Source organism: Hemicordylus capensis, chromosome 1, assembly GCF_027244095.1.
Source record: "Hemicordylus capensis ecotype Gifberg chromosome 1, rHemCap1.1.pri, whole genome shotgun sequence".
Taxonomy (NCBI): Eukaryota; Metazoa; Chordata; class Lepidosauria; order Squamata; family Cordylidae; genus Hemicordylus; species Hemicordylus capensis.
The window spans coordinates 264,636,891-264,662,056 of record NC_069657.1 but is presented as its reverse complement, the minus strand read 5'-3'; the positions used below and the strand labels follow the sequence as shown (position 1 = coordinate 264,662,056).

Genomic DNA, 25,166 nt, shown 5'->3' with positions numbered 1-25,166 from the left:
CCTCCAGGTGCCCCTGCCAAACCAAGGAGCCATTTTGTAACTCTTCTCCCACGGATAACTAGGTCCACCATACAGAAATGGGAAGGAGAAGCTTTGGAGATCAGATCTGTAAGCACCCAGGAAACCCTGAGCCAGGCAGAAGGAATGTGTAAGCTCATTAATGACTAGAAAATATTTAAGATAAATGTAACACACATCATACCAGGTGGGAAAAACTATTTCATTTTGTGAAAATACCAAATGCCTCCAGAACATTAATGAGGTGCCCTCCGTTCTCAACTGAAGGCAACATAATTTACCTCCAAAGGCACTATGCTATGAATGTGAATTAAACAGGCCATTTAATCAAATTGGCACCTTCACATGGATGAGTTCAAAGTGACTGGAGATGTGGATCATCTGGCAAAGTTTGCTCAGACCCCACACATACGAAGGTAAACTGTAACTGACTATCCTAAACCAACTGTAACTGTCACCTCATTTTCTCCATTATAGCCCTTGATCATTACTTTTAAATATATAGCCCAGTCTGCCTTCAGTTTAGCAGAAACTCCATTGATCCCTTGAGAGAAAGGCACAGCTGGACTGTACATTAACAGGCATCTCTTCTTTCCTTTAATTTCTCATTTAAGTGTACCGTATGAAACTGCTTACCAAAAAAACCTGCATACAAGATATGGTTGGACAGTATAACTCTTAGGATGTGTCTGCAGCAACTGTTTCACCTGGTATATGTCCTAGAACACTCCGCAAACAGCTGTTGCAGTCTGTACTTCATCCCAGGTGGCAAACCTGACTATGGCTTTAAAGAGGTGCTAATGGTCACATGTCCCGTGAAGAACTTTGTGCCCCTAAAACGTGCTGCTCAAAATAGTGTACAGGCAAGTTGGACTTACCATGAGATTCCTTTCTGGTCAATGGGCTAGAAGAGCAGGCGGCAAAGGGTTAACTCCTCTCCTGATAGAAGGTAGGGTCAAAAGAACTTTGCAATTCTTTCAGGAAAGGAGAACCCCCTCAGGCTCAGGTCTTAACTTGGGTATAAAACATTCAACATGAATAAAAGAAGGGAACTCCAATGAAGGGAGTTGGGGCGGAAGGAAAATGATTTCAACAGAATTTCTAATTCTGTGAAGAGGAAGCTGAGCACATGGAATTCACCACAACGCCATGAGCTAACAAGAAATATAAAGGTAGAAAGTTGAGTCTGCCACTTTTCCTGCCCACTAACCAGCAGGGATCCTCTGGTAAGTCCAACTTCTCATTCTTGACCAGAAGAGGAAGTAGTAGGTGCAAAGAGCATACATAGGGAGGTATGCTCTACAGCAGGGCTGCACAACTTCAACCTTCCTGCAGATGTTGGACTACAGCTCCCATATCTCTATTGGCCAATGTAGCTGGGGAGGATGGAAGTAGTTGTCCAACAACAGCTGGAGGGCTGAATTTGTGCAGCCCTGCTCTACAGTATTTGAAGGACTCTCCATCCAATGCAGCTTTGGAAGATAACTTTTTATACCATCTAATCTATCTTCATAGTTAGAGAGGGGGCATGACACAATTATGGTCTGAACCACCCCTTCTGCAAGCCACACTAGATCTGGGTGGATAAGGGAACCTGAACCAGGAGATCTGGGTGGACAGTGGGTGCCATGGATGGTCAAAGTGAAATCCACCTGACTGAAGAACCATAGTCTCACAAGCAAAATAAGATCACCAGCTTGCATCTTGCACAGCACCCTTGACAGAATCAGAAGTAGAAAGGCATACAATAGCTACTGGGATCTACCTGTGCCATCTGCTTTCTTCTTGAGGTACTAGGAGAATCTGGCAATCTTGTTCTTGAAATAGGCAAACAGGTTGATAATTGGGCATCCTCACCATTTGGATATGTGTTGGAATACTTGCTGATTGAGCAAGTATTCCAGACTCTAGTCTGTTCAGGGTGCTGTGTGCAGTGAAAGAAAGGTGGTGTGCCTCTGACCAAGACATCAGTAGCATCATTTCCTCTAGGAAGCTGCTGGATTGGGTGCCCCCTTGACATTTGATATGGACACAAAATATCACAACCAAACACAGGGGCAAAATGGATCTGCTCTACAAAGGCCAAAATAGCTAGTCTCATTGCTCTGAGTTCCAGCCAATGGGTTGGAAAGGAGATCATGTTTGGTGACCACTGGCCTTGGGCCATAGCTCCCTAACAATGAGCAGCCCACCTGAGAAGATTGGCAATAGTGTTTGGATGCAAAGGAGGAATGTAGCTTTAATTGAACAAGGGGGACAAATGATTCTGGGTACATGTGGGCCCCTCCCCAGAGTCTAGGCAACAGCTCACACTTCACTCTCTCCTCCTGCCTGTTTGCTTGACTGGACGACTCACCTTAGCTTCAAGCAGGCTGAGAACTCTCCAGGTGTATATGTAGCAGAGGAGTGTGCACAGCAGTGAGAGAAAAGGTGTTTTGAGAAGTTTTGTCACTATGTCCTTACACTTCTGCAGGAAAAGATATGGGGTAGGGGATAGAGAGAATCTAGGCTTTGTCTCAGATGGAGCCTCAGCTAGATGTTAATTTTTGGAGTTTCTGCTACAAGCAATCCAGTTTCCTGATTGCTCTGTGCTTGAGCCCCATGTGGCTACTCTCCCAGAGTTGCTTAGCAACGTATCTTCCCCCCTCCCTCTTTTTTTTTGGCTTAACATCCAGCATATAGCATTATTCTGGTGAACTATGAGGCAATTGTGTATCTCAGCCTAAACTACCTCACAGACCGGTTGTGAAAAAACGGAGATATCCCAATTTGCTCAGGATAGACACTGAGGTATGCCCGTGCCCATCTAAGCAAATGTTAGCACAATGATGGTAGTACAAAATATGTAAAAGCTGATGAAGGAACATTTCTTAAAGACATTTTAAAGCCACGTTTGGGGCAGGAGGTACTTCATAAAGACTACTCTGTGAAGAGCAGACACAGCTGAGAAGGTGAGCAAGCTTTTCTAAACATCTAGCCTTTCCCCCTTCAAACAAACTAACAGAGAGGGGAGATTTGCAGGAGCTGTTTCTCTTTAAGGGGTAGGTCTTCGTCTCTCTCTCTCTCTCTCTCTGCCTGGGTGTGGGTGTGGGTTAGGGTTAAGGTTAAGGTTAGGATTTCCCAGGTTTCCCAGGGCCAGGAGTTGATAGGGTTCCAAATTCCAGTGTTTACTTAGTGCCTGCTTGGAGGAGGTGGAGTCAGCTAGGGCTGGGAGAGGCCCCACATTCCTTTCCTTTGACTCACATCCTGTGTGTCAGTTGGAAGGCTACTCTACAAAATAGGTGATGGCCTAAGAGCATAGCGAACAAGGATAGCAAACAGGACATTTTTAGGAGTTTTGCAGGAATTTAGCAGGAAGTGTGCGGGGGAGTTTGGATCACAAGGAGCCTGGTGGAGAAGAGAACGTAAGTACATATTCCTCCCTCGTATCCCTCATATTCTTGGGAAAGGCTGTTTGGACAGTTAAACAGCTGACCATTACAGCTGAGACCTATCCTTCTAATAAACAGATAATAAACTACTTACAATAAACTATCTCTAAATACTGTAAACAGCCAACAAGACAGTATGAAGATAGAAAGTCAGCAGGGGAAGGGGCACTTCCCAGTGTATTGCAGAGTGCCACATGTATGACTATTTGCCCCATGGGCAGAAGTCATGGCTGTTTGCTCGGTGCAAGGAGTTCCTGCCCCTCAGGGAACAAATCCGTTCCCTTGAGACCAAGGTGGCAGATCTGGAGAAGCTCAGGGAGACAGAGAGGCATGTGGACGAGACCTTCAGGGATGTGATAGAGGCATCCCACTCCAGGGCTAGTAGCTCCTCTGCTGTCAGGGAGAATGAAGGTCTTGGGCAAGGAGGACATCGGCCTGAGGAAGAGGGAAATGCTCCTTTAGAAGGGACTCCTTCTGTGGATGATGAGCCCATATCCTCTCGGACAGGGGATACTCCTCTGGGGGGTGGGGGCCTCCTTGTAGTGGGTGATTCAATCATTAGAGGGATAGAGAGATGGGTTTGTGACCCGCGTGTTGACCGCACGGTGACTTGCCTGCCTGGTGCGAAGGTTGCAGACATCACGCAGCATCTAGACAGGCTCCTAGGCAGTGCTGGGGAGGAGACAGCTGTTGTGGTGCACGTTGGCACCAACGATGTGGGGAAATGTAGTCGGGAGGTCCTGAAAGCCAAATTTAGGCTGATAGGTAGTGTATTGAAGTCCAGGACCCCCAAGGTAGCATTCTCAGAAATGCTGCCTGTTCCACGCGCAGGTACAGTGAGACAGGCAGAGCTGGGGGGTTTCAATGCGTGGATGAGACAGTGTCGGGAGGAGGGGTTTAGATTTGTTAGGCACTGGGACACATTTTGGGGCAAGCAAGGCCTGTACAAAAGGGACGGGGTGCACTTGAACCAAGGTAGAACCAGACTGCTGATGCTTAAAATCAAAAAGGTTGCAGAGCAGCTTTTAAAATGACACCTGGGGAACAGCCGACGGGAGCTGGGCAGTATCTCATTTGGCAAAAGCCATCCCTTAAAGTGCGAGGATGCAATGAATTCAGATAAAACAGAAGGGGACAGTGCAGAACCGCATAAAGAGCAGACAGGAGCCTGTGCCAGCAGGTCAAAGAGTCATAAGAATAGCATGCTTCAGGGGAGAGATTCAGAGTATAGGTGCTTATATGCCAATGCCAGAAGCCTCCGAGCCAAGATGGGTGAGCTGGAGTGCTTGGTTGCTAACGCAGAAATAGATATAGTAGGCATAACAGAAACATGGTGGAACAGTGAGAACCAGTAGGACACAGTCATTCCTGGGTATAAACTCTACAGAAAGGACAGGGAGGGGCGCATTGGAGGTGGAGTAGCACTGTATGTTAAAGAAGGGATAGAATCTAACAAGCTTGAAAACCTAGGTGGACTGGAGTCCTTCACAGAAACTCTGTGGGTGACTATACAAGGCCGGAAAGGGAACGTGCTACTGGGGATGTGCTATTGCCCTCCGGATCAAAATGCCGACAGTGACTGGGAGTTGCAGGAAGAAATCAGGGAGGCGTCAAGGAGAGGCAGGGCTGTAATTATGGGTGACTTCAATTACCCACACATAGACTGGGTAAATTCACAGTCAGGTCAGGACACAGAGGTCAAATTTCTAGATACACTAAATGACTGTGCCCTAGAACAGTTGGTTATGGAACCAACCAGAGAGAAGGAGACCTTGGACCTAATTCTGAGTGACACCTAGGACCTGGTGCGTGACGTCAGTGTCATTGACCCTTAGGGAACAGTGACCACAGTGCCATCAAATTCAGCATACATGTGGGGAGAGAATCACCAAGGATGTCTAACATGGACATTTTGAATTTCAGAAGAGGAAACTTCTCCAAAATGAGGAGTATGGTGAAAAGAAAGCTGAAAGGGAAATCCAGGAGAGTCACTTCGCTCCAGAGTGCATGGAGTTTACTCAAAACCACAATACCAGAAGCCCAGTTAGACTGTATACCCCAAAAGGAGGAAAGGTACCACTAAGTCCAGGAGGATGCCAGCATGGCTAACGGGTACCATCAAAGAAGCCATAAAAGGGAAGACTTCCTTCCGAAATTGGAAGGCCTGTCCAAATGAAGAGAACAGAAAGGAACACAAACTCTGGCAAAAGAAATGGAAGGTGACAATAAAGGAGGCAAAAAGAGTTTGAGGAACATTTAGCCAAAAGTACCAAGGGGAATAACAAAAACTTCTTTAAGTACATCAGAAGCAAGAAACCTGCCAGGGAGGCGGTTGGACTATTAGACAATGACAGAGTAAAAGGGATTATTAAGGAAGATGTGGAGGTTGCAGAGAAGCTAAATGAGTTCTTTGCATCTGTCTTCATGGCAGAGGATACTGAACATATACCTGTTCCTGAACCAGGCTTTTTAGGGATGGAGGCTAGAGAGCCAAGTCAGATAGTAGTGACAAGAGATGATGTACTAAACTGTCTGGAAAAAGTGAAAGCTAACAAATCACCAGGGCCGGATGGCATCCATCCAAGAGTCCTCAAAGAACTCAAACGTGAAATTGCTGACCTAGCCTAACGTCCGTTCCAGGCCAATTGATGGAAAGCATCCTCAAGGATAAAATGGTAAAGCACATAGAAGAACAGGCCCTGCTGGGAGTGAGCCAGCATGGCTTCCGCAAAGGTAAATCTTGCCTCACCAACCTTTTGGACTTCTTTGAGGGTATCAACAAGTGTGTGGATCAAGGTGATCCAGTTGACATAGTATACCTGGACTTCCAAAAAGCTTTTGGCAAAGTTCCTCATCAAAGACTCCTGAGGAAACTTAGCAGTCATGGGATAAGGGGTCAGGTACATGTGTGGATTGCTAACTGGCTGAAAGACAGGAAACAGAGGGTAGGTATAAATGGAGAGTTTGCACAATGGAGGGAAGTAAGAAGTGGGGTCCCCCAGGGATCTGTACTGGGACTGGTGCTTTTTAATTTATTCATAAATGATCTAGAAGCAGGGGTAAGTAGTGAGGTGGCCAAATTCGCATATGATACCAAACTCTTCTGGGTAGTGAAATCCAAAATGGATTGTGAGCAGCTCCAAAAGGATCTCTCCAAACTGGGGAAGTGGGCGACAAAATGGAAAATGCAGTTCAATGTTGGCAACTGTAAAGTGATGCACATTGGGACGAAAAACCCCAGCTTCAGGTATATGCTGTTGGGATCCGAGCTGTCGGTGATTGACCAGGAGAGGGATCTTGGGGTCGTGGTGGACAGCTCATTGCAAGTGTCGACTCAATGTGCGGCAGCTGTGAAAAAGGCAAATTCAATGCTAGGGATCATCAGAAAGGGGATTGAAAATAAAACGGCTAATACTATAACGCCCTTATACAAAACTATGGTGCGGCCACACTTGGAGTACTGCATACAGTTCTGGTCACATCTTAAAAAGGACATTGTTGAACTGGAAACGGTGCAGAAGAGGGCAACCAAGATTATCAGGGGCCTAGAGCACCTTTCCTATGAGGCAAGACTACAACACCTGGGGCTTTTTAGCTTAGAAAAAAAGACGACTGCGGGGAGACCTGATAGAGGTCTATAAAATCATGCATGGTTTGGAGATAAATTCTTTTCCCTCTCACACAACACTAGAACCAGGGGTCACTCCATGAAATTGATTGCCAGGTCTAGGACCAACAAACAGAAGTACTTTTTCACACAACGTGTGATCCACTTGTGGAACTCTCTGCCACAGGATGTAGTGACAGCCAACAACCTGGACAGCTTTAAGAGGGGTTTGGATAACTTCATGAAGAAGAGGTCCATCAATGGCTACTAGTCGGAGTGCTGTGGGTCACCTCCAGTCTCAAAAGGCAGGATGGCTCTGAGAACCAGTTGCAGGGGAGTAATGGCAAAGGAGAGGGCACGCCCTCAACTCCTGCCTGTGGCTTCCAGCAGCATCTGGTGGGCCACTGTGTGAAACAGGATGCTGGACTAGATGGGCCTTGGGCCTGATCCAGCAGGGCTGTTCTTATGTTCTTACTCACTAGCCCTGCCCAGACATCATGTTCTGCGTGCATTCAGATGTCTATGTATGTAGAGGTTTTTGTGTGAATGACTGTACTTGCGCTCTAAAAATGAACCTGGGTACAAGTCCTTCAAATGCACTGTACAGATAGGAAGTATACTGCTGTACCTGCATTCAGTGCAACATGGATATCTGCACTTGTTTACACATTATAGAAGTGTTGGACGTAATGAGGCTGTTCACATGAGCAGCCAAGCCCAGGCTTGGACAACCCAGCCTGTGTGGAGCACCAGGATCAAGCCAGAACCTGGCACTGCCTCAGCCCCAAGCCCAAGAATTTACCCCAGGCTTTAACTTGGGCCCAAGTGCATCCTTAACCCAAGGTTCAGGGTCGCATATGTGCATGGGCTGCAGGTAGCCTGCGCACACACAGAGCCGGGTGGCAAGAGCAGCCTCCTCTGACTCCCTCTTGCTGCAACACCAATCATGTGTCAGGCGAGCAGGAGCCTGCCTTCCTGCCAGCAGTTTTGTTCATGTGCACGAACTCAACATGTGAATAGGGTTGCCGTAGCCCTGAAAACCACAGCAATGGGCGATGGAACTGTAGATATGAACCAGTACTCTGCAGGACTTTTAAGTGGGCAAGGGATCATTGCCCTCAAGGCAACTCAGCAGTTTCCATGTTGACAGTTAACATGTATATGCAGCAGCTGAAATATACTAATGCAGGTAGCTGCTAACACAGTAGCTCCAGTGCTTACACTGAAGGACACAGGAGTGAGAAGAAATAGGCTATATTTATGTGAATTTCAGCAACAACCAATTTAAGATGGCCACAACCAAGTCCCACTAAAGTTAATGTGACTTAGTCATGAGTAACTTGTTTCACTGATTTCGAGGGTGCTTAGTCAAGATGGGATGCTGCCCAAATCCACAGCATTATAGTCCGCTTCTGTGCCAATCCATTTAAGTGCCAGAACACATAACCATCATCAGGTGAATGGATTAGTGCAAGAAGAGACATTTTAAAAAGAAATTCCACCACATGTTCTTGGGAAAGTGTGGATGATTAAACAAGACTGTATGCAGGGGTGTACTGCAACCTGTATAGAACAAAGGGTGAATCTGACACCATTAAAAGGCAGAAAGAAACTACTTAAAATACTAAATTTTATTTTCACATTTACATTTAGTCTCCTCGCCATGTTCATTTGTCTGACCACCACTACTATGCATTATCAAAACATTCCATACATATTTGAAATTAACCAAAGGGTGAGTCCTGGTCTTAAAAACTGAACAGGCATTTTGGACAACACATTCTTGGCAAAACATCCTGGACGACATTAATCAGACTTTGTAGGGAAAGCTTTAGCATTTATAAAAAGGACAGCCAGATATTAATGGTTAAACATACAGGACTTCAACTTAAAAAGGAACCATTTAAGTCTTGCTTACAGAGTCTGCCTCCACTGCCAGAGTGCTTGAATAACCTAAAACATACAAACAAAATTTAGTTCTGCTTAGATCTTCCTCATGAATATAGTTCTATATTTAATGTAATTTAGAACACATTATATTCAACTAATGTCTAAATAAGATATTTATGGACATGGAATTCTCCACTGAAAATGGATGTATGACTAATAGGCCATGGGTACAATCCAAGCCTGTGCTAATTCTGAAAAATGCTTACAGTATTCTGTACACTTAGATTAAAATTATTCAATGTATTTTGCTTTTTAAGACTGCTCACACCCTATAAAACATAGTTAAAAGAAAGCAAAGGGAAGGGTGTGTCTTAGTTAGGCAAATACTGTCTGAACTCTGCCTGCCCTGCCTTATGTCCAAATCCACTTCAGTAGCTGAATTAACTGCTTTCAAACATTCTCCTTCAACAGCCCATGCATCCCCCCACCCCCAGCTTTGATCTGTTTGGGTGAAGCAGAAAAGCAGAACTATTTTATTAAAGGAATTTTGATAGTGAAATTTAAGATGTAAAGGTCTAACCCAATACAACTTGCTTCCTGATACCAGCATCACCACCACCACCTTCTGGCACGCCCTCACACAGTAATTTGGTTGATTTTGGGAAAGGAAAGCATCGAGACTGCCAAAGGTTCTAGTGGAGTAGTTCTCTTTGCTGCAAAAGGAAACTGAAGAGTAGGCTAGCCAAGTTCAGAAGTAAAAAACCACAACACCATTTTACTTTGTCAAAATGGTGCTGAAGAAACACTAGGTTTAGTGAAAAGGTTTAGTGACCATCTAAAAATGAAACAATGTTAACCTCCCTCCCTATCCATATATATTATTTATTTATTTACAATATTTATACCCTGCCCCTCCAGTGCAATACTGCTCAGGGCGGCTTACAACAATGACACAGATACAAGTAATAAAATTAATTTAAAAAAAAAAGTCAGATTAAAAACATATATATAAAAACTGTGGCTAATCTTATGTATGGCAGCTCTTGCAAGAGTTTGCAAGCAGAAGCACCGTGGTGACTGGGCAGTGGAGATTCCATATGCAGATGGGGAGGAGCCTGTGGCACCATGGTGATTGGGCAGTGGGGATTCCATATGCAGATAGGGAGGAGGAGCCTGTGATGTTTAAAGAGAGTTGGAATGCAACTGTTACTGGTCGGAAGATTGTAGAGGAGAGGAATCTATCTATCTATTTATAAAAGGATAGTGGGCAGGGGTCTGGGATCATGAGGCAGGAAAGAGCCCCTTCAGGAGAAGGATACTGCCTTTGTGTGAATTAGATGAGGAAACAAAATGAACAATATCTGTTAACTCAGGGAGGGGGAGAGTAAGAAGGAAGGGGACGGGCCTGGGGCCTGTCCGTGGCCTGACAGGGACAGGGACGGGCCCGGTCAATCGTTGCTGCTGCTCCTGTGGGGACGAGCGGGAGCAGGACTCGGGTGAGGAGGTCTCTGGGGATAGGGGGTTGCAGCTTGGCCAACAGGCGCCAGCAATGCTGCAGCCACGACCAAGAGAGGTGAGGGGGATGGAAGCAACGGGATGGAGGAGAAGGAGCAGGAGTGTGGCTCAGGTAAGGGTAGAGAGATCTCTGAGGTGCGGGGAGCAATCAAATACAAGTATTCAGATGCTCTGTGTGGGTTAAACTAATAACCACTATCCCATTTACTTAACCTAGATATTGTGCTTTGCAACCCTCTTAATTTCTAAAACATATATAACATGACTGTGAAGAGTGCCATCAATTGTGCTGAAACTGCAGTTATATCATCAAGTAGTAGTAAATTCCATTACCTTCTGGTCCTCTGTCCTGAAACAATTCTTAATGTAATTCACAAACTTGGCTTCCACTTTAGGAAGAGAAACTCCCTATTGTGTAAAAAAAAGAAAAAGCCAAGCATACAATTAATAAAAACCAACAGAAAAAATTGTAACCAGTATTCTAAGAGAATCTGCCATTTTAAAAAAAAAATTAAAGTTACCTTTGATTCACATGCAAACATTCTGGCTAAGTTCTGCACCTTCTGACCGAAGCTTAAAGAGCCAAAACAAATGGCTGTTTAAGATAAAAGTTGAACTACCAAGACTACTAGCCAAAATTATGTGCCTGGTTGCACCAACACAATTTTCTCACAGGGAAAATGTAAACTGGCCTCTTTCTTTCTCAGGCTGAGAAGATTCCCAAGTAGAGATATGAAGTTGTGGGGAAATAGGGGAGAGTGGGGGAGAAGCAACTATTTTCCCTTGATACTTTTTATCCAGTGGAAAAACTGGAAAGAGCTGACTGACAAAACGTTATGCAATATTTCAGAATGACTGAAATATTTGTAAAGCAGTGTTTTAAAATAATTGTTTTAACAATTTTATAGTTCTTCAAAACATGCAAAACCTAGAACTTAAATGGGTGACATCCAAACCTTTGACACCGTACCATGCCATCAATGGAAACACCTTTTGCAAGTGTAAGGAGTTGCGCTTATGCAAAGAACTCCTGCATGAACCAAATTCTCCTTCAGAAGCAGGAGGAGGTCTCATCAATAGCATGGCAATGCACTGAAGGTTTGGATGCCATCCAATGTTGGAGCAAGTACTCTCAGAAGTTGTGACAATTTGGTCAGAACTAGAATTTTGCAAAGCACATCCCTCCCACAAACATGAATCCCTTTGTGCAATACAGCCTGACTCTCTTAGCTCTCCTGTTGCAGATTCCTCCATCTTCTGCATCAAGTGAGACAACAGATGTTTGAAAATGCACACATCCAATCTAATGTAAGCCGCTTCTTTTAATTCATTTAAATCAATTTTCTAAAGTCCATGAAGCTCAAAGTAAATATTTCAGAATCAGTCGTTATGGACCATTCAGAATTGATTAGAGAAATAAGCTTCAGTTATGTTACTATTTGAGAATATATATATGTATTAAGAGTATGTATATGGATTTAGGACAGCTCATTATCTACAGTTAGTAACACTTTCAACCTGTTCCTATACATACTCCACTCAGAAGTCTCTCTAATTGGGCAAAGAATTATAGTCTGTAGAATGGTATTACTGCTATAAAGTTCGAGTCAATATTCAACTTTACTGCAAGCCCTTTATTACATTATCAACTTTTTCTCCACACCAAAGTGCATGAAGAAACAAAGTGCTCTCGCAAGGGATCTTTTCTATCTCATCCTTTCCACTGCAGCCCCAAGCCCCCTGAAAAGCCATTCCTGAGGGCTGAGGAATCCACTTAGGAACTGCACAGTATGTGGCTTGGGGGTCTGCAGTAAGGGGGCAAGTCCCTAGAAGATAGAAGCACTTTCTAGGAGCAGCTGAGGGACCTAATTAAAACGAGAGGTGGGAAATGCCCCATGTTCAAGAATCATCCTGCTTGCACAAGTTTAGACATAACTCAGACCCATTACCTGCTTTCGAGCAGATAATAAAACATACCTTTGTTTATTAGAATTCTCCTTTTTCAGAAAAAAGGGAAGAGTTTTTTCCCCAGCTTCAAAGTTTCCAGCATTTGATACCAAATTTCTTTGATATTCCTACCATTAGTATTTCTGCCAAATCTTACCTCAAATTCTCACACACGAGACTGAAATATTCCCCACCACTGAGTTCAGCAGTAAAAAAAAGTGACTTCAGTTAAGCAAGCTACTAAAAACGTTTCAACTATTCAATGGACTAGTTAACATACCTTTTGTATGCTCGCCTGCATTTTTGCTTTAATCTCATCTAAAGAGAAGGGTTTGGGTGGTGTTTTTGGAGTCTGTGGTTTCCTCTCTTTATGAGACTCTGGAGTCTGAAACATATCAACTCATTAATATCTCAACAGATGACAAAACAGTATTTGATGACAGGTAATTCTACCACCTTTTGCCAGGACTACACTTCCAATACAGATTCACATCAATATACAGTCATATTTGTGTGTGCAGCACAAAATACACACAACCAGATGGGAAGTGCACTTGTAGAGTGAACACAACACTGTTCAGAATACACAAGGGTGAAGTACGAAAACTCACCCCAGGCATGGTATTGTCAAACTTGCAGCAGTACAGTTCCCCTTCTGAAAGCACATGGTGTACTGACAAGCATATAAATGTGAATTCTAGCTCTTATGTCCCATAGTACATCAGTTTTATTTTAAATGGATAAGTCAAATCCCCCCAGATTAGCACAATTTCAAGCATTCATAAAGCTCTAACGATCCACATTCAAATCACTCTAAACCACTTTAGAAGCAAATTATGAATGGTAGTTAAAGAAACTAACTTTTGCTTTAGATGCAGTCAGCTTAGAATCTTTTCCATTCTGGTTTGATTTTGGTGTGTTCTTTGCAGAAGAATCTCGGGCTGGCTAGAATTAGAGTATGAATAGCCTCATGTTAGATAAATATAAAAGGCAATTTTTAACACTACCAATATAGGTAAAGGTACAAAAAAACCTCATCAGTCCAATCTGACTTTCAGTTTTCCAGTAATCAGCTACATGTTCAGGAGCCCAAAAACCCAGGCATCACATTTTTCAGTACTTAATACATTTCTGCATAGCACAAGACTACAGAGGTAACATGGGGTATAGGAACTAATAAGCTCAAGTGTGATTTGTTTTTACAATACCCTTGGCCATATAAATCAATAACCATCTCTTATCTGGCTTCTGGAGTTTGTCATACTATCAGTCACATGAAATTACACAAAATCCCAGCAAAGGCATTTCTGCCCACTGAATTTTGTTATGACTTCAGTGGGAAGTCATAACAAAATGCAGAGAGAAGTCTTGCCACTGGACACTGAAACAAAGTTTCAATTCCAGCTCCAGAGTGGAACCAACAAGCAGGCTGCAATGCAAGTAAGCTCAGAGTTCTATTGATGAGCCGTTAGTTATGATTGGGAACCTGTGCTCTATGCTGCTGATTTTTATTCATATTCATCAACATTTACAGGCTCTAGAGAGACTTCCACAAATTTACACAGAATAGTCTGAAAACAATTTCATCTCCAAGGTTAAGCAGACCTGATTTATTTACAGAGAATCCCTCTTACGCTTCTAAATCCCTTCAAGAAAGGCCTCTAAAGCCCCTCTTTAGAGAAGGGCTTATTAGTGTTTTTATCTGCTGTCTGTATCCACTAGGTTTTAGGTTACAGTGGTTTAGCCGCTGTACTGGAGAGACAAGATATAAATATTTTAAATACAAATTAACAGAGGTCAGGATACAAATGGCGCAAATATAGTCACAATTCAGTCCCGAATATTCACATTTACTTAAATACCTAAGGTCACATCTATGAAACCATTTTTTCCTATTCTGAGCTAGTTTTATCCAGTGAAGCCAAGCTATACTCTGGCGATACTGGCAATAAACATGTTGACAGTATATTTATTTCTCTATCATGTTTCTAACCAAATTCCCCAAAATTTGGATCGGATTTTTTACATCTCCGATTTTCTACAAATTATACAAATGTGGTGAATTAATCCTCAATGGAAATTATAAACCCTCATCTAAAACTTGATGCTTCAGTTTCAAGATTCCTAGACCATTTTAAATCTTTAAACCACAGTGACACCTAGTGTTTCAGTATGCAACCGCACATTTGTACAATAATGCGCAATCTTAACTAGGCTCCAAGATGTCAAATGATGTAAAATCCAGGGAAGAAATTTCATGATGTAACTTCTCCCACAGCATAAGATTTCATTATTTGAAGGCATAAAGCAAACCTTTGTTACATCCAGCTTTCAAGCCCAAAGCTGTAACATCCACCTTTCAAGGGGCTCAAGTAGACATTGATCCCCTGCAAATAATCTGAAGATTTTTCTATCTTCAAAGCCAAGTGAATTTTAGCTTTATAATGCAGATAGGAAAGCAGGAATGGAACAGTACCAGAGCAAGGGAGACCATCTTGCACTCCAAAGCCCTTGAAGGCTTATGCATGAGTCAGGTACCATGGAGAGTGAGTGCTACGAATGAGGCAAATGGCAGTTTAAGCCAGGCTGGCAGAGGCAACATCAAAGTTCACTTATAAACCAGTGGCTGCCAATAGGTTTCCAGGCAAAATACGAAGTGCTTGTCATGGCTTAGGCCCTGGGTATCAAAGAGAACGTCTTCTTTATTATGATCCCCACTGCTCATTGAGGTTGTCTGGAGAGGTCCGTCTCCAGTTGCCGTCAGCTCAGCTGGTGGCCACACGGGGACGGGCTTTCTCGGTTGCTGCCCCAAGACTGTGGAATGCGCTCTCTACTGATATACGATCCTCCCCATCTCTGACAATTTTTAGAAAGCATTTGAAAACCCACCTCTTCACCCAAGCTTTTTCTGTTCTTTAAATTTTTAAAGTTTTAATTCGTGGTTTGATTTTAAATTGTTAAATTGTTTTAAGTTTTTGTATATATTTTAACTTGTTTTATACTATAGTTAACCGCCCAGAGACAAAAGTTTAGGGTGGTGTACAAAAGTAATAAATAAATAAAATAAACCAAGTTAATTATTACATGCACAGCCTATCTCCTTTCAAACCCCAAGGAGTCAAAATACTCTTTTAAAAAGACAAAAGAGTCATAGGCGATGATGCCCGTGTACACAGCCATATCAGCAAGGAGCTTCCTGGAAACGATTTGTTTGCCACAAGTAACCCAGACAAGATGGAACTTTCTAAGACTAGTACCACAACTGCTATGGCTTTTGGAGTACTATGGTATACAGTTGAAGAACATGAGATTCCTGTAATATTTCACAGCCAGCATTTGGCCAGGGGAGAAGGCGCACAGAAGAGGAAAGAAGTGAAATGCAGTAGCACCATTCCGTAAATCGATTAAGGCAGTTCTCTTGAGGCAGGAACAGTGCTTGCCATATTAAGATTTTCATAGATTCACACTGTGATTGATACAAATATACTAGCACAGGCCCATGAAATCCTCCTTCAATTTCAGAAGCCCTATTTTATACACAGAATTAAATAAAGCCTTAGGTAAGCAAAGGCAGTAGAGGCATGCTCAGATAGCAAGATGATTCCACTTAAATTGTTGAAAAATAAATCTAACATTTTGGCATGTAGTCAGTGGCAGATAGCAATCCGCATGGCATTTTCCTTAACATTGCAGACAGAATCTACAAAATGCTTGTTCAACTATTGCCACCAAGCTCAAAAACCGTGAGACAATTCACTTAGACGCTCAATAAGGGTTGCAACACAATTAAATTGCTGTACTTGCCTTTATCTCCTTTATTTTTGTGGCAGTCACACATTTTTAAATTCCTCTAGGAATCAAGGTGCTAGAAAGATGCACTTTTCAAACTGAAGCAGGCCTATAGTTGATTTGGGGGCCACAAAAAACTGAGGTTTATTGCCCATCATAGACCCATTTATACAGGTTGAAGAATTCCTGTTATAATCAGCCAAGAAGAAGCATGCAGCATCAATCTTTTATTTTTTCTAGATATGCAGCTTTTGATAATCTATTATGCTAGGATACTCTGTGTGGTCATTTTCAAATACAAACGTCATGCAAACACATAAGCCCACTACCCATTGCAATTTTAACAGCTAAATGTGAGATCAAACATACAGAGCAGTTTGTAAATCAGAATGTTCTATATAAACTCACTTTTTTTGCTGGAGTCTTCTGTTCTTCCTCTTCCTCATCCACATCCTCGTCATCACTATAATTAAAACTCTAGTTAACATAAATTTCCATAAGTCTGGCAATTTTAAAATGTTGAATGTCTTCAACAATATTTATATTATTTAGAAGTAAATTTAGATTCTCAAGGAAAGCATCAGTGGTTGCTTTATTTCAAACCTTTAACCTGTGAATAATGAACTGTCATGTTAATACCAGTAACATTTTAACAAGATTCATTTAGCCTCTTAAATTATTATAAAGCTTTAAAAGCACAAAGGACTGCACTTAAATGAATTCCCCTAGAAGTTAGGCAAGTTTTTCAGTATTGCACCTTCTGGCTCTGAAACTGGTATTTAATGCAGTTAATAATCATGTCACTCAAACAACTGCCACAGGTTCTACATAGGTTTTGAAAGTCACATACTCATCATCTTCATCGTCGTCATCATCTTCTTCTTCATCGTCGTCATCTTCATCATCGTCATCTTCCTCCGACAGCTTTGCTTTTTTCTTTAAAATACCATATGCAAATCAAGTTGATATACATGTGCCAAGAGTAAATACCTGGGCTATAAACTAAAGTTAAAATATGTACCTGCCTTTTTGCACACATCTAGTTTATATCCAAAGGTCAGATCTATTTCATTCATAGTCTGGATTCACAGAGCAAGTATGTAAAGTTTCTTTTGCAAGCCATGTAGGATAGGACACTTAAGTCAAGCAACTTAAGAGTGCATGTTTGATAGCTTATTTAAGCATGTGCCTTGTTCCTTGTAGATACAACTTATGCCACTGTCCTGCAATGTCCCAGGACTAGAGCACATAGGAGTTCCCCTAGTTGCTTCCCAGGCTTGTAAAAAATAGGCCTGGTCAATCAGAAGAGTATTACATCTCCTATCTTTTGCCAAATCAACATGCAGTTGTCACAGCAAGATTCTGTGTAGCAGCCTGTAAACTGAGATGGGAACAATTTAGCTGTAACTAAGATCTTTGCATAACCTAATGCGGTATTATCAAGGTTTCCTGTTTTGATTTTGTTTTGTTTTATGCTGATTTATATTTTGGTGTGTATGTTGACTGGTCATTGACCGTTACTTGCTTCCCAGGCTTGCAATCCCTTCCATGACTCAGAGTGGAGGAAAGGGAGTTTGATCACCCATCTCCCTCTAGTGCTCTCTCTGCTTAGCCTTGCTCCTTCTGATGAGCCAATCAAGACACAACCTCCTACTCCTCAGCACAGCTGTGCTGCTTTGAATAACCTACTGCAGCTGGGTTACCATTACATGGGCTGTCATCTGTCTTCTTCCTGGCCACACCTCTTCCCACCCTGTCAGCCATATGCATCCCTCTTTCCCTACAAGTGTGGAGCACAGTCATGCTGAAACTGCTCACTTTGGTGCTAGAGGGCAATTCCATCTCTCTCTCCAGCTCCTGACCGCCAGTAGGGCTACATGCATCTTCCTGTGTTATCTGAGTCAGTCACATAACGCTTCTGCCATTCTTTGGCAAGTCCAACTGCTGACAGCCACATTTCCACCATTTTTGCAAGCTTACCTGTGGAACTTTAGTCAATGCCACATTTGAGGCCCTTTTCCCAGTATTTTTTAGTATCTTCATGTCCTCATCCTCATCTTCAGATTCTGGCTCTTCTTCCAATGCTAAAATAATTGGGATAACACAAGACAATGACCAAATCTTTCAACTATCAAGAAGTTACAAACCAATTCATTTTACCAAATTATTGCGTAAATTGAAATTTCCATACCTACGAGATGTTGACCACTGACATATACAGGCCCTGAGCCACTTTTCAACCTGAGAATTACGGGTGGTGTGATTTCAAAGCCACCTAATGAAACCTAAATAAAAGTGAAATATAGTTGGAACATTTTATATCAAACACAAAGTACAGCTGAACCCACTGAGCCGGAGGGTGGGGTGGGGAACCTGTAGACAGTGAACTCATGAATGCAAATAGACCATAACAGACTTTACAGGCTAGATTGAAAATGTTGACTAGATTCGGTATAGCAGGCCTGACTGGGTTAGAATCAATCCCAAATCTATCAGACTGCATACAGAACAAAACAACCTTAGATACATCCACTTATTAACTACAGGACATAAGCATTATGTCATGGTCTCTTAACACTGGAAAAGGGAGGATGGTGTTAATCTGCCCAAGATTAGGACCTACTGCATAGAACAAACAGTTTATGGTATCTCTGCATGCTAGTCTACATTACTTCCAGTGGATTTTATTTATTTAAAGCATTTCTCGCTGCTTTTCCAAAGTTCTCCAAGTCTGCTCTGTTTCTCCAGCTCCAAGAACAGGCCTGTTTTACCATTCCAAACACTTCACAAATAGTGACAAATGACAAGCTAAATTACAGGTGGGATGCTAGGGCTGAGATGGTGACTACTGAATTTACGACTGAGGAGATTCAGTGGAGTTTCCATTCATCCACTGCCTGATCTCTTTGGGGTCTCAGATACTGGTGAAAGAGACGGGAACATATTTATGGTTGCAGATATTTGAGTTTTATACAACACACAATAGTGTTTATGTACAAACACTTCCAACAACCCCAACTCAAGAAAAGAAGTTAGTCACTGTTTTATGTTTGCTAAAAATGGTATCAAAGCTAAAGAGTTTTCATCTTGCTTTCAACTGGTTAATTAATTGTGCAATTCAAATTCAAACCAATGAGGTGAATGAATCATCTTATTTTTGATTTGGATTATGTATATCTGTTTCATTTTACTTCCGTTTAAGAACTGGGTGAAATGTGCAAGAGACTCTCACATACCATGGATAATCACTTGAAAAAAGTTAATTACAACTTGGAAGCTGCCCAATTTGCCCAGGATTATGTTAGGAACATAAAAACTGCCTTACACAGAGTCAGACCATTGGCCCATCTAGCTCAGTAGTGTCTACTGGAAGTCGCTCTCCAAGATTTCAGGCACAGGGTTTCCCAACCCTACCTAGAGATGCCAGAGATTGAACCTGGGACTTTCTGCATGCAAAGCAAATGCTCCAAGGCTGATTTACAGCCCCATCCCATTAATACCCAATATGTTACACTGTTCATAACGTCATAGTAGAACCAAAATATATCATGTAAGAGTACATCTAGGAGACAAGTAACAACTAATGCTTCTTACTGGAGAATATGCTTACCGTAGGCTGCACCGACATCTTCAAGGATGCCAGCGTAACAGTAATCTGGTTGCCTTCGTAGTCCAATGCTTCAGCTTCGACAACATGCAATTCATCTTTTGCACCAGCTCCTAAACTAACCTACATCAATACAAGGTTAGAAAAGTAAAACTACTAAGATTTACTATTTACTTTCCATGTATATTCATCTGGACACTAAACAGAAACAGAATCTATTGGTACATCTGCCTATTACTAAGAGTGGCCAAGCTAGACATATCACACAAGAGGGGAAGGAGTTCCCCCTGAAGGGAAACTGACTTAGTGGGGCAATAGTTTAGAGTGCTATGTAGTTTTATTATATACAAATTTCATTGTTGTATTGCACAAGCAAATGCAAGCATCTCCAAAGGGGTTTTCAGTGGTAGGTGTAGCCACAAAGTAAGTACTGTGCCACTGTACAACAACAGACTAGGAGGGCTATGCCATACCTGGCTGCCATGATATCAGAGGCTGCACTGAGTTCACTGCTTGGACAGAGTTCCTCAAGCAGTCTTGGGCAGGGAGGGGATCTGACTGTTTTTGCTACTATTGTTTGATCTCCAGTAGAAGGGATACAGCAGTCATGTAAAAAAAGCCTGCCAATGCCTTGGCAAGGTCTCTAGTGGCCACATAAAGGTAAAGTGTATCAAGTTACTTTAGATTCCAGGCACACACAGAGCCCTGTGGTTTTCTTTGGTAGAATACAGGAGGGATTTACCATTGCCTCCTCCCACGGCAGTGTGAGATGATGCCTTTCAGCATCTTCCTATATCGCCACTGCCCGATATAGTACCAGCAGGGATTCGAACTGGCAACCTTCTCCTTGTTAGTCAAGCATTTCCCCATTGCGCCATTCAAGGTGACCAGTGACCACATAGTGAACCCATAACCAAATACATTTTTAAGTTGTAACTGGCCCTAGACCCTAGCTCTACACGACCTAGACTTCATAATTTGTATTTGGTGCAATGATTCAGTATCATCTGAGAAACAGCACTTACCGTTCTTAAAGAGAGCTGATGTTCATTTTCTTCATCATTCACCTTGAAATGATAGTCCTTGTCTGCCTTTAATTCACAACCTAAAAAGAGAACATACATATTATGCAGTCATACAGCAGGTAGATTTTTTGCCACGTCGAGTGCAAGTTTTATCAAAATAAAAACCAGCCCTCTTCACAGGCCAAATCTGGAACCAATTTAGTGTCGATTTCTAGACCAACAGAAAAGTTGAACTGAGATACCTTGATTTGTTTCTACACCTACCTGTATTTCAGAAATGTTTATATCCATGTTGTAACTTACCAAAGCCTTTGAAACAAAGCAAGAGGGCCAAAGAAACCCTTGAGTGTGGAACCGTCACATACATACATCTTCTTAAAAGCTGTGACTACTACTGTTTCAGGGTTAGCAACCAAGAGCATGCAATAGTACCACTACATACCTGCAGGTCATAAGGACTGACTTGTCAGCTACTGGTTACACTCATCTACATCTTACAGGAGAACCATGATCCGCCTACTTAAGCACATGGTCATCACTCCTTGCTCAGTTCTATTGTAATACTATCTTCATGGCAGCTTTCCCCAACAAGCCTCTCCTTGGCCTAGTTCTCATTAGCTCAACCTGTGTCTTGGGTTTCTTCAGATTGCACCTGGGGGGCTCACATGATTAACTACTCTTCCATATTAAAGACCCTGCACAGAGAAAAAGAGCAGGTCAGGGAGAAAACTAGGCTAGCACATCTCTTCCGAATGCAATTTTTTTAAAAAAACAACATACACGGCCTACATGCAATCCCAACACTGCTCGGATCAAGAACTGAGCTCTTGCCTCCCTATATCTGCGCCCTAAAGAGAACACGTGGGAAAAATAAAAGGCAGGCGCTGGAAAGCGAGGCAGGCCCAATTCCCCCTCCCCAGCCACGTGACGGGGGAAAGCATCACCAGAAACTGGTGGGCCCGACTCCAAGGCCGCGGCGTCACTCAGTCGATGCAAAGCAAGAGGACAAAAGATGCTCTCCGTGCCCACACATCAGTCTCCCCGCAATCCTTCCCTCCCTCTTCAGAGGCTGTAGCCGCTGCAGCCTTCCCGACCAAGGTCAAGGCGACGTCAACCGCGAAGCCGACGCCACGTGGGAAGGCCCAGCAGAGCCCCACTTCCAGGCGCTTCCCCACCCCCACCCCTCGGCGGGTAGCGGGAATGGACCGGGCGGGGGGAGTGGAAAGAGCAGCTGGGAAGGAGTTCGCCACACGGCGGGAAGGCACGCGCGCGAGCGCCCTCTGGGCTGGGTTACCGAAGAGGAAGGTCTGCGGCCGCAGGGAGCCCATGTTGTCCATGTCCATGCTGCTGTCCTCCATGTTGCTGCTGCTCTTCCTCCTTCGTCGTCGGCTTCTCGAGAAGGTTGCCGCGGGGACGGGAAGGGGGGGAAAGGAAAGGAAATCAGGTACGACGGCGCCTGTACAGCGGACGGAATAAGGCGCACACGGAAAGAGCCCGCCTCCTCCCCTTCGGCCGGCTATATAGATTGGCAGATCTCGCGAGAACCGTCCCTGGCCGTTAGCGGCCGCCCACTCCTTTTCTCCAAGTCCTACTGGAGAATGCTCGAGCGTGCGCCTCACACAGCGAGGTTTGAGTGGCGCACGCGGTTGGGTTTCTTCTAACGGAAGTAGCCTTCGCGTTTCGCGCGTGCGCTCTCCAATGCGAGTGTTCTCACATTGTAAAAGACTTCCTGTAAGGCTTCACAAAGCTCGAAAGATCGAGAAGGTGGGGGTGGGGCACAGCGCGCCGCGTCTAAAACGGTGGCCCGCCCGGTGGGTTTTTTCCCTGCATTTATTTTCGCAAAGGCTCCTCAAGTTTACATTCATGGAGCTTGTCCCAAATGAAGGCAAGTAATCTGTCTACAGACCTCCCCAGGAAGGAATCCGCGGGGACCTATCAAATCAACAGCGTCTCCCGCCCCACACAGCACCCCCACCACAAACAGCTGGAATGCCGGGACAGAAGGGCCTCTTAAAAATCAAAGTAGATCTAGATCCCAAAGATAGTAGGAGGTCTTGGATTCGGAAGCCCTCGAGAACAATATTTTAGAACTGAAATCTTACACAGTATTATACTGTTACCAACCCCTTACCAGCCAGGAATGGTCCAGAACGCAACGCCCTGGAGCGACCAAGAACAGACATAAGTCCTTTGCCAATAACAGTGGAATATGTTAAATGAACAAAAGCTGAGGAATGAAAAGCCATGTATTACTAAAGCGTTAGTGACCCATGTTTCTCGCCAAAACAGGAGTCAGAACAATACAGGCCAAAATGAACTCTTAACAATCAAGCTGGATGCCAAACACAACAGGTTGTGTTAAAGACACTTAAGCAGTTTAACGCAGGCAGTCAGAGCATCTGTGCACTAGGCCTTGATTGCTCTCCTGACCCCCTGCCACTGCCCCCCTCACCTTAGAGATCTCTTTCCACCCTCACCTGAGCCACACTCCTGCTGCTCCTCCTCCTCCATCTGGTTGCTTCCATTCCCCTCACCCGTCTTGGTTGCGGCTGCAGCATTGCTGGTGCCTATTAAACAAGCTGCAGCCCCCTATCCCCAGAGGCCTCCTCACCCACACCCAAGCCCCACTCCTGCGGTGGATGCACCTGATTGGCTGAGGCGTAGGCCAATAGCGGTGGCGGGCCTGGCCCAGCCATGGTGGAAGCCAGTGGTGGCAGCAGGCCAGGCCTGGCCGTGGAGGCCAGCGGTGGCAGTGGGCCTGGCTGTGGAGGCCGGCAGCGGCAGGCCGGCCCGGCTGCAAAGGCCGGTGGTGGGCCAAGCCAGTTGCGGAGGCTGGTGGTGGCGGGCCCGGCCCAGCCAGCCACAGAGGACAGAGGCGGCGGCGGCGGGCCCAGCCCGGGCGCAGAGGCAGGAGGTGGCGGTGGGCCCAGCCCAGCCACAGAGGACAGAGGCAGTGGGCCTGGCCTGGCCATGGAGGCCAGAGGCGGTGGTGGGCATGGCCTGGCTGCGGAGGACAGAGGCGGCAGCAGGCCCGCCCAGCTGTGGAGGCAAGGCCCAGGAGGGGGGAAAGAAAATGGAGGGGAAGTGACGGTGGGGAAGAGAGGCGTTTGGGCCCAGAAGCAGAGACTGGGGCAGAAGGTGATGGTGGGAGATGTAACTGCCGGCCCCAAAGAACGCACCGATGCTCTGTGCAGGGTCGGCTAGTATAGATAGATTCCTCTCCTCTACTATCAAGAACATCTTCCAACCAGGAACAGTTGCATTCCAACTGACCTTAACCATCATAGGCTCCTCCTCCCTATCTGCATATGGAATCCCCACTGCCCAATCACCATGGTGCTTCTGCTTTCACAGGCTCCGTTTGGGAGCCAGACCACGCCCCCCCCCATCTGACGTCAGACACGGGGCGTGGCTATCCCCTGCATCTGACGTCAGACGCAGGGGGCGGGGTTATCGGTCGCCCGCCGCGGCCGCACACGGGCCACCGGCAGGCTAGCTACGCGCCTGCTCAGGGAGAACCAGGCCACAACCATTTCCCACTTGCCTCTCCCACATTTTGCTTGCTCTTTCCACATTCCAAAGCTCCCCCTGAGCAAGACACTCTACTGCTCGTTGTGTGAGTCTGGCAGGGGTCAGACGCCAAGTGGTCAGTTTGCAGGTCTGAGGCAGGAGCTGTTGTCTGTTGGGCGTAAGGCACTTAGAGGCAAGGCTCAAGTTTAATTGGCAGCAACCAAAGATCAGAAAAGTTCAGAAGAAGGTAAGATAGGACAGGTTTATACATAACAGCAGCACCTGAGGTTTACAAAAGCACCTATATCCCCAGAAGACACACCCAGATCCATCCCCACACTAGGCCCTACTTCCTTGAATCCAGGTTCATATATGCCAGGATTGGTTGTGATGTACAAACCCACCAATCATGGTATATCCTGCCCTACTTCCATCACGGAACTTGACATCTGTAAGTGAGATCTGAAGCAAGTTATAGGTGGCAGTGTTGTCCTTGGGTCGGGGTGTAGCTATAATTGAGCAGATGCGTTCAAAGAACCCAGGGCCCCAGCTCCACTCCTCCCTATTTTCTTAATTATCTCACTTCGAGAGGCCGCTGAGGAGAGGAGTGGGCCTGCCTTGGGTGGGGGGCAAATAGGGGTCATTGCCCCAAGTCTTGCCCCAGTCCTTTGTCCCACACCAGCAGCAGGGGTATGGAGATTCCAGATTATTCCAAATGATAGGGAGAGGGAGTCTCCCCATCCCCACCACTGCCAGCCCTGGAGCATGGCTCCACAGAGCTGTGTTCCAACCTTTTTGGACCCCCACAGTGCGCTTGGTTTGGCTGC

At 44.5% G+C, this 25,166-nt stretch overlaps 1 protein-coding gene across 3 annotated transcripts; it reads right to left on the bottom strand.

Moving 5' to 3' along the window:
* Positions 1-8,669: 8,669 nt before the first annotated feature.
* NPM1 (nucleophosmin 1) lies at positions 8,670-24,083 on the bottom strand. Of its 3 annotated transcripts, XM_053284874.1 has the most exons (13): positions 23,307-23,355; positions 22,961-23,056; positions 22,124-22,218; positions 20,830-20,909; positions 19,808-19,927; positions 18,389-18,482; positions 18,178-18,281; positions 17,048-17,133; positions 16,606-16,660; positions 13,270-13,353; positions 12,689-12,793; positions 10,795-10,869; positions 8,670-9,009 (listed from the first exon to the last, which is right to left on the bottom strand). In XM_053284874.1, exons 3-13 carry the CDS (start codon positions 22,185-22,187, stop codon positions 8,971-8,973), a joined length of 906 nt encoding a protein of 301 aa, XP_053140849.1. In that variant the 5' UTR covers positions 22,188-22,218; positions 22,961-23,056; positions 23,307-23,355; the 3' UTR covers positions 8,670-8,970. The 3 variants fall into 3 exon arrangements, with proteins under 3 accessions (XP_053140849.1, XP_053140850.1, XP_053140851.1); XM_053284875.1 differs by lacking the exons at positions 22,124-22,218; positions 22,961-23,056; positions 23,307-23,355 and adding an exon at positions 24,009-24,083; XM_053284876.1 differs by lacking the exons at positions 22,124-22,218; positions 22,961-23,056.
* Positions 24,084-25,166: the final 1,083 nt, after the last annotated feature.

Bases quoted from the DNA above. Each gene is read 5' to 3' on its own strand.
- NPM1 (XM_053284874.1), bottom strand. From the start codon at position 22,187: ATGGAGGACAGCAGCATGGACATGGACAACATGGGCTCCCTGCGGCCG. The intron at 20,910-22,123 runs GTAACCCAGCCC...TTCTCTTTTTAG, and splicing joins GCCGCAGACCTTCCTCTTCG to GTTGTGAATTAAAGGCAGAC. The intron at 10,870-12,688 runs GTATGTTAACTA...TTTACACAATAG, and splicing joins TGCAGGCGAGCATACAAAAG to GGAGTTTCTCTTCCTAAAGT.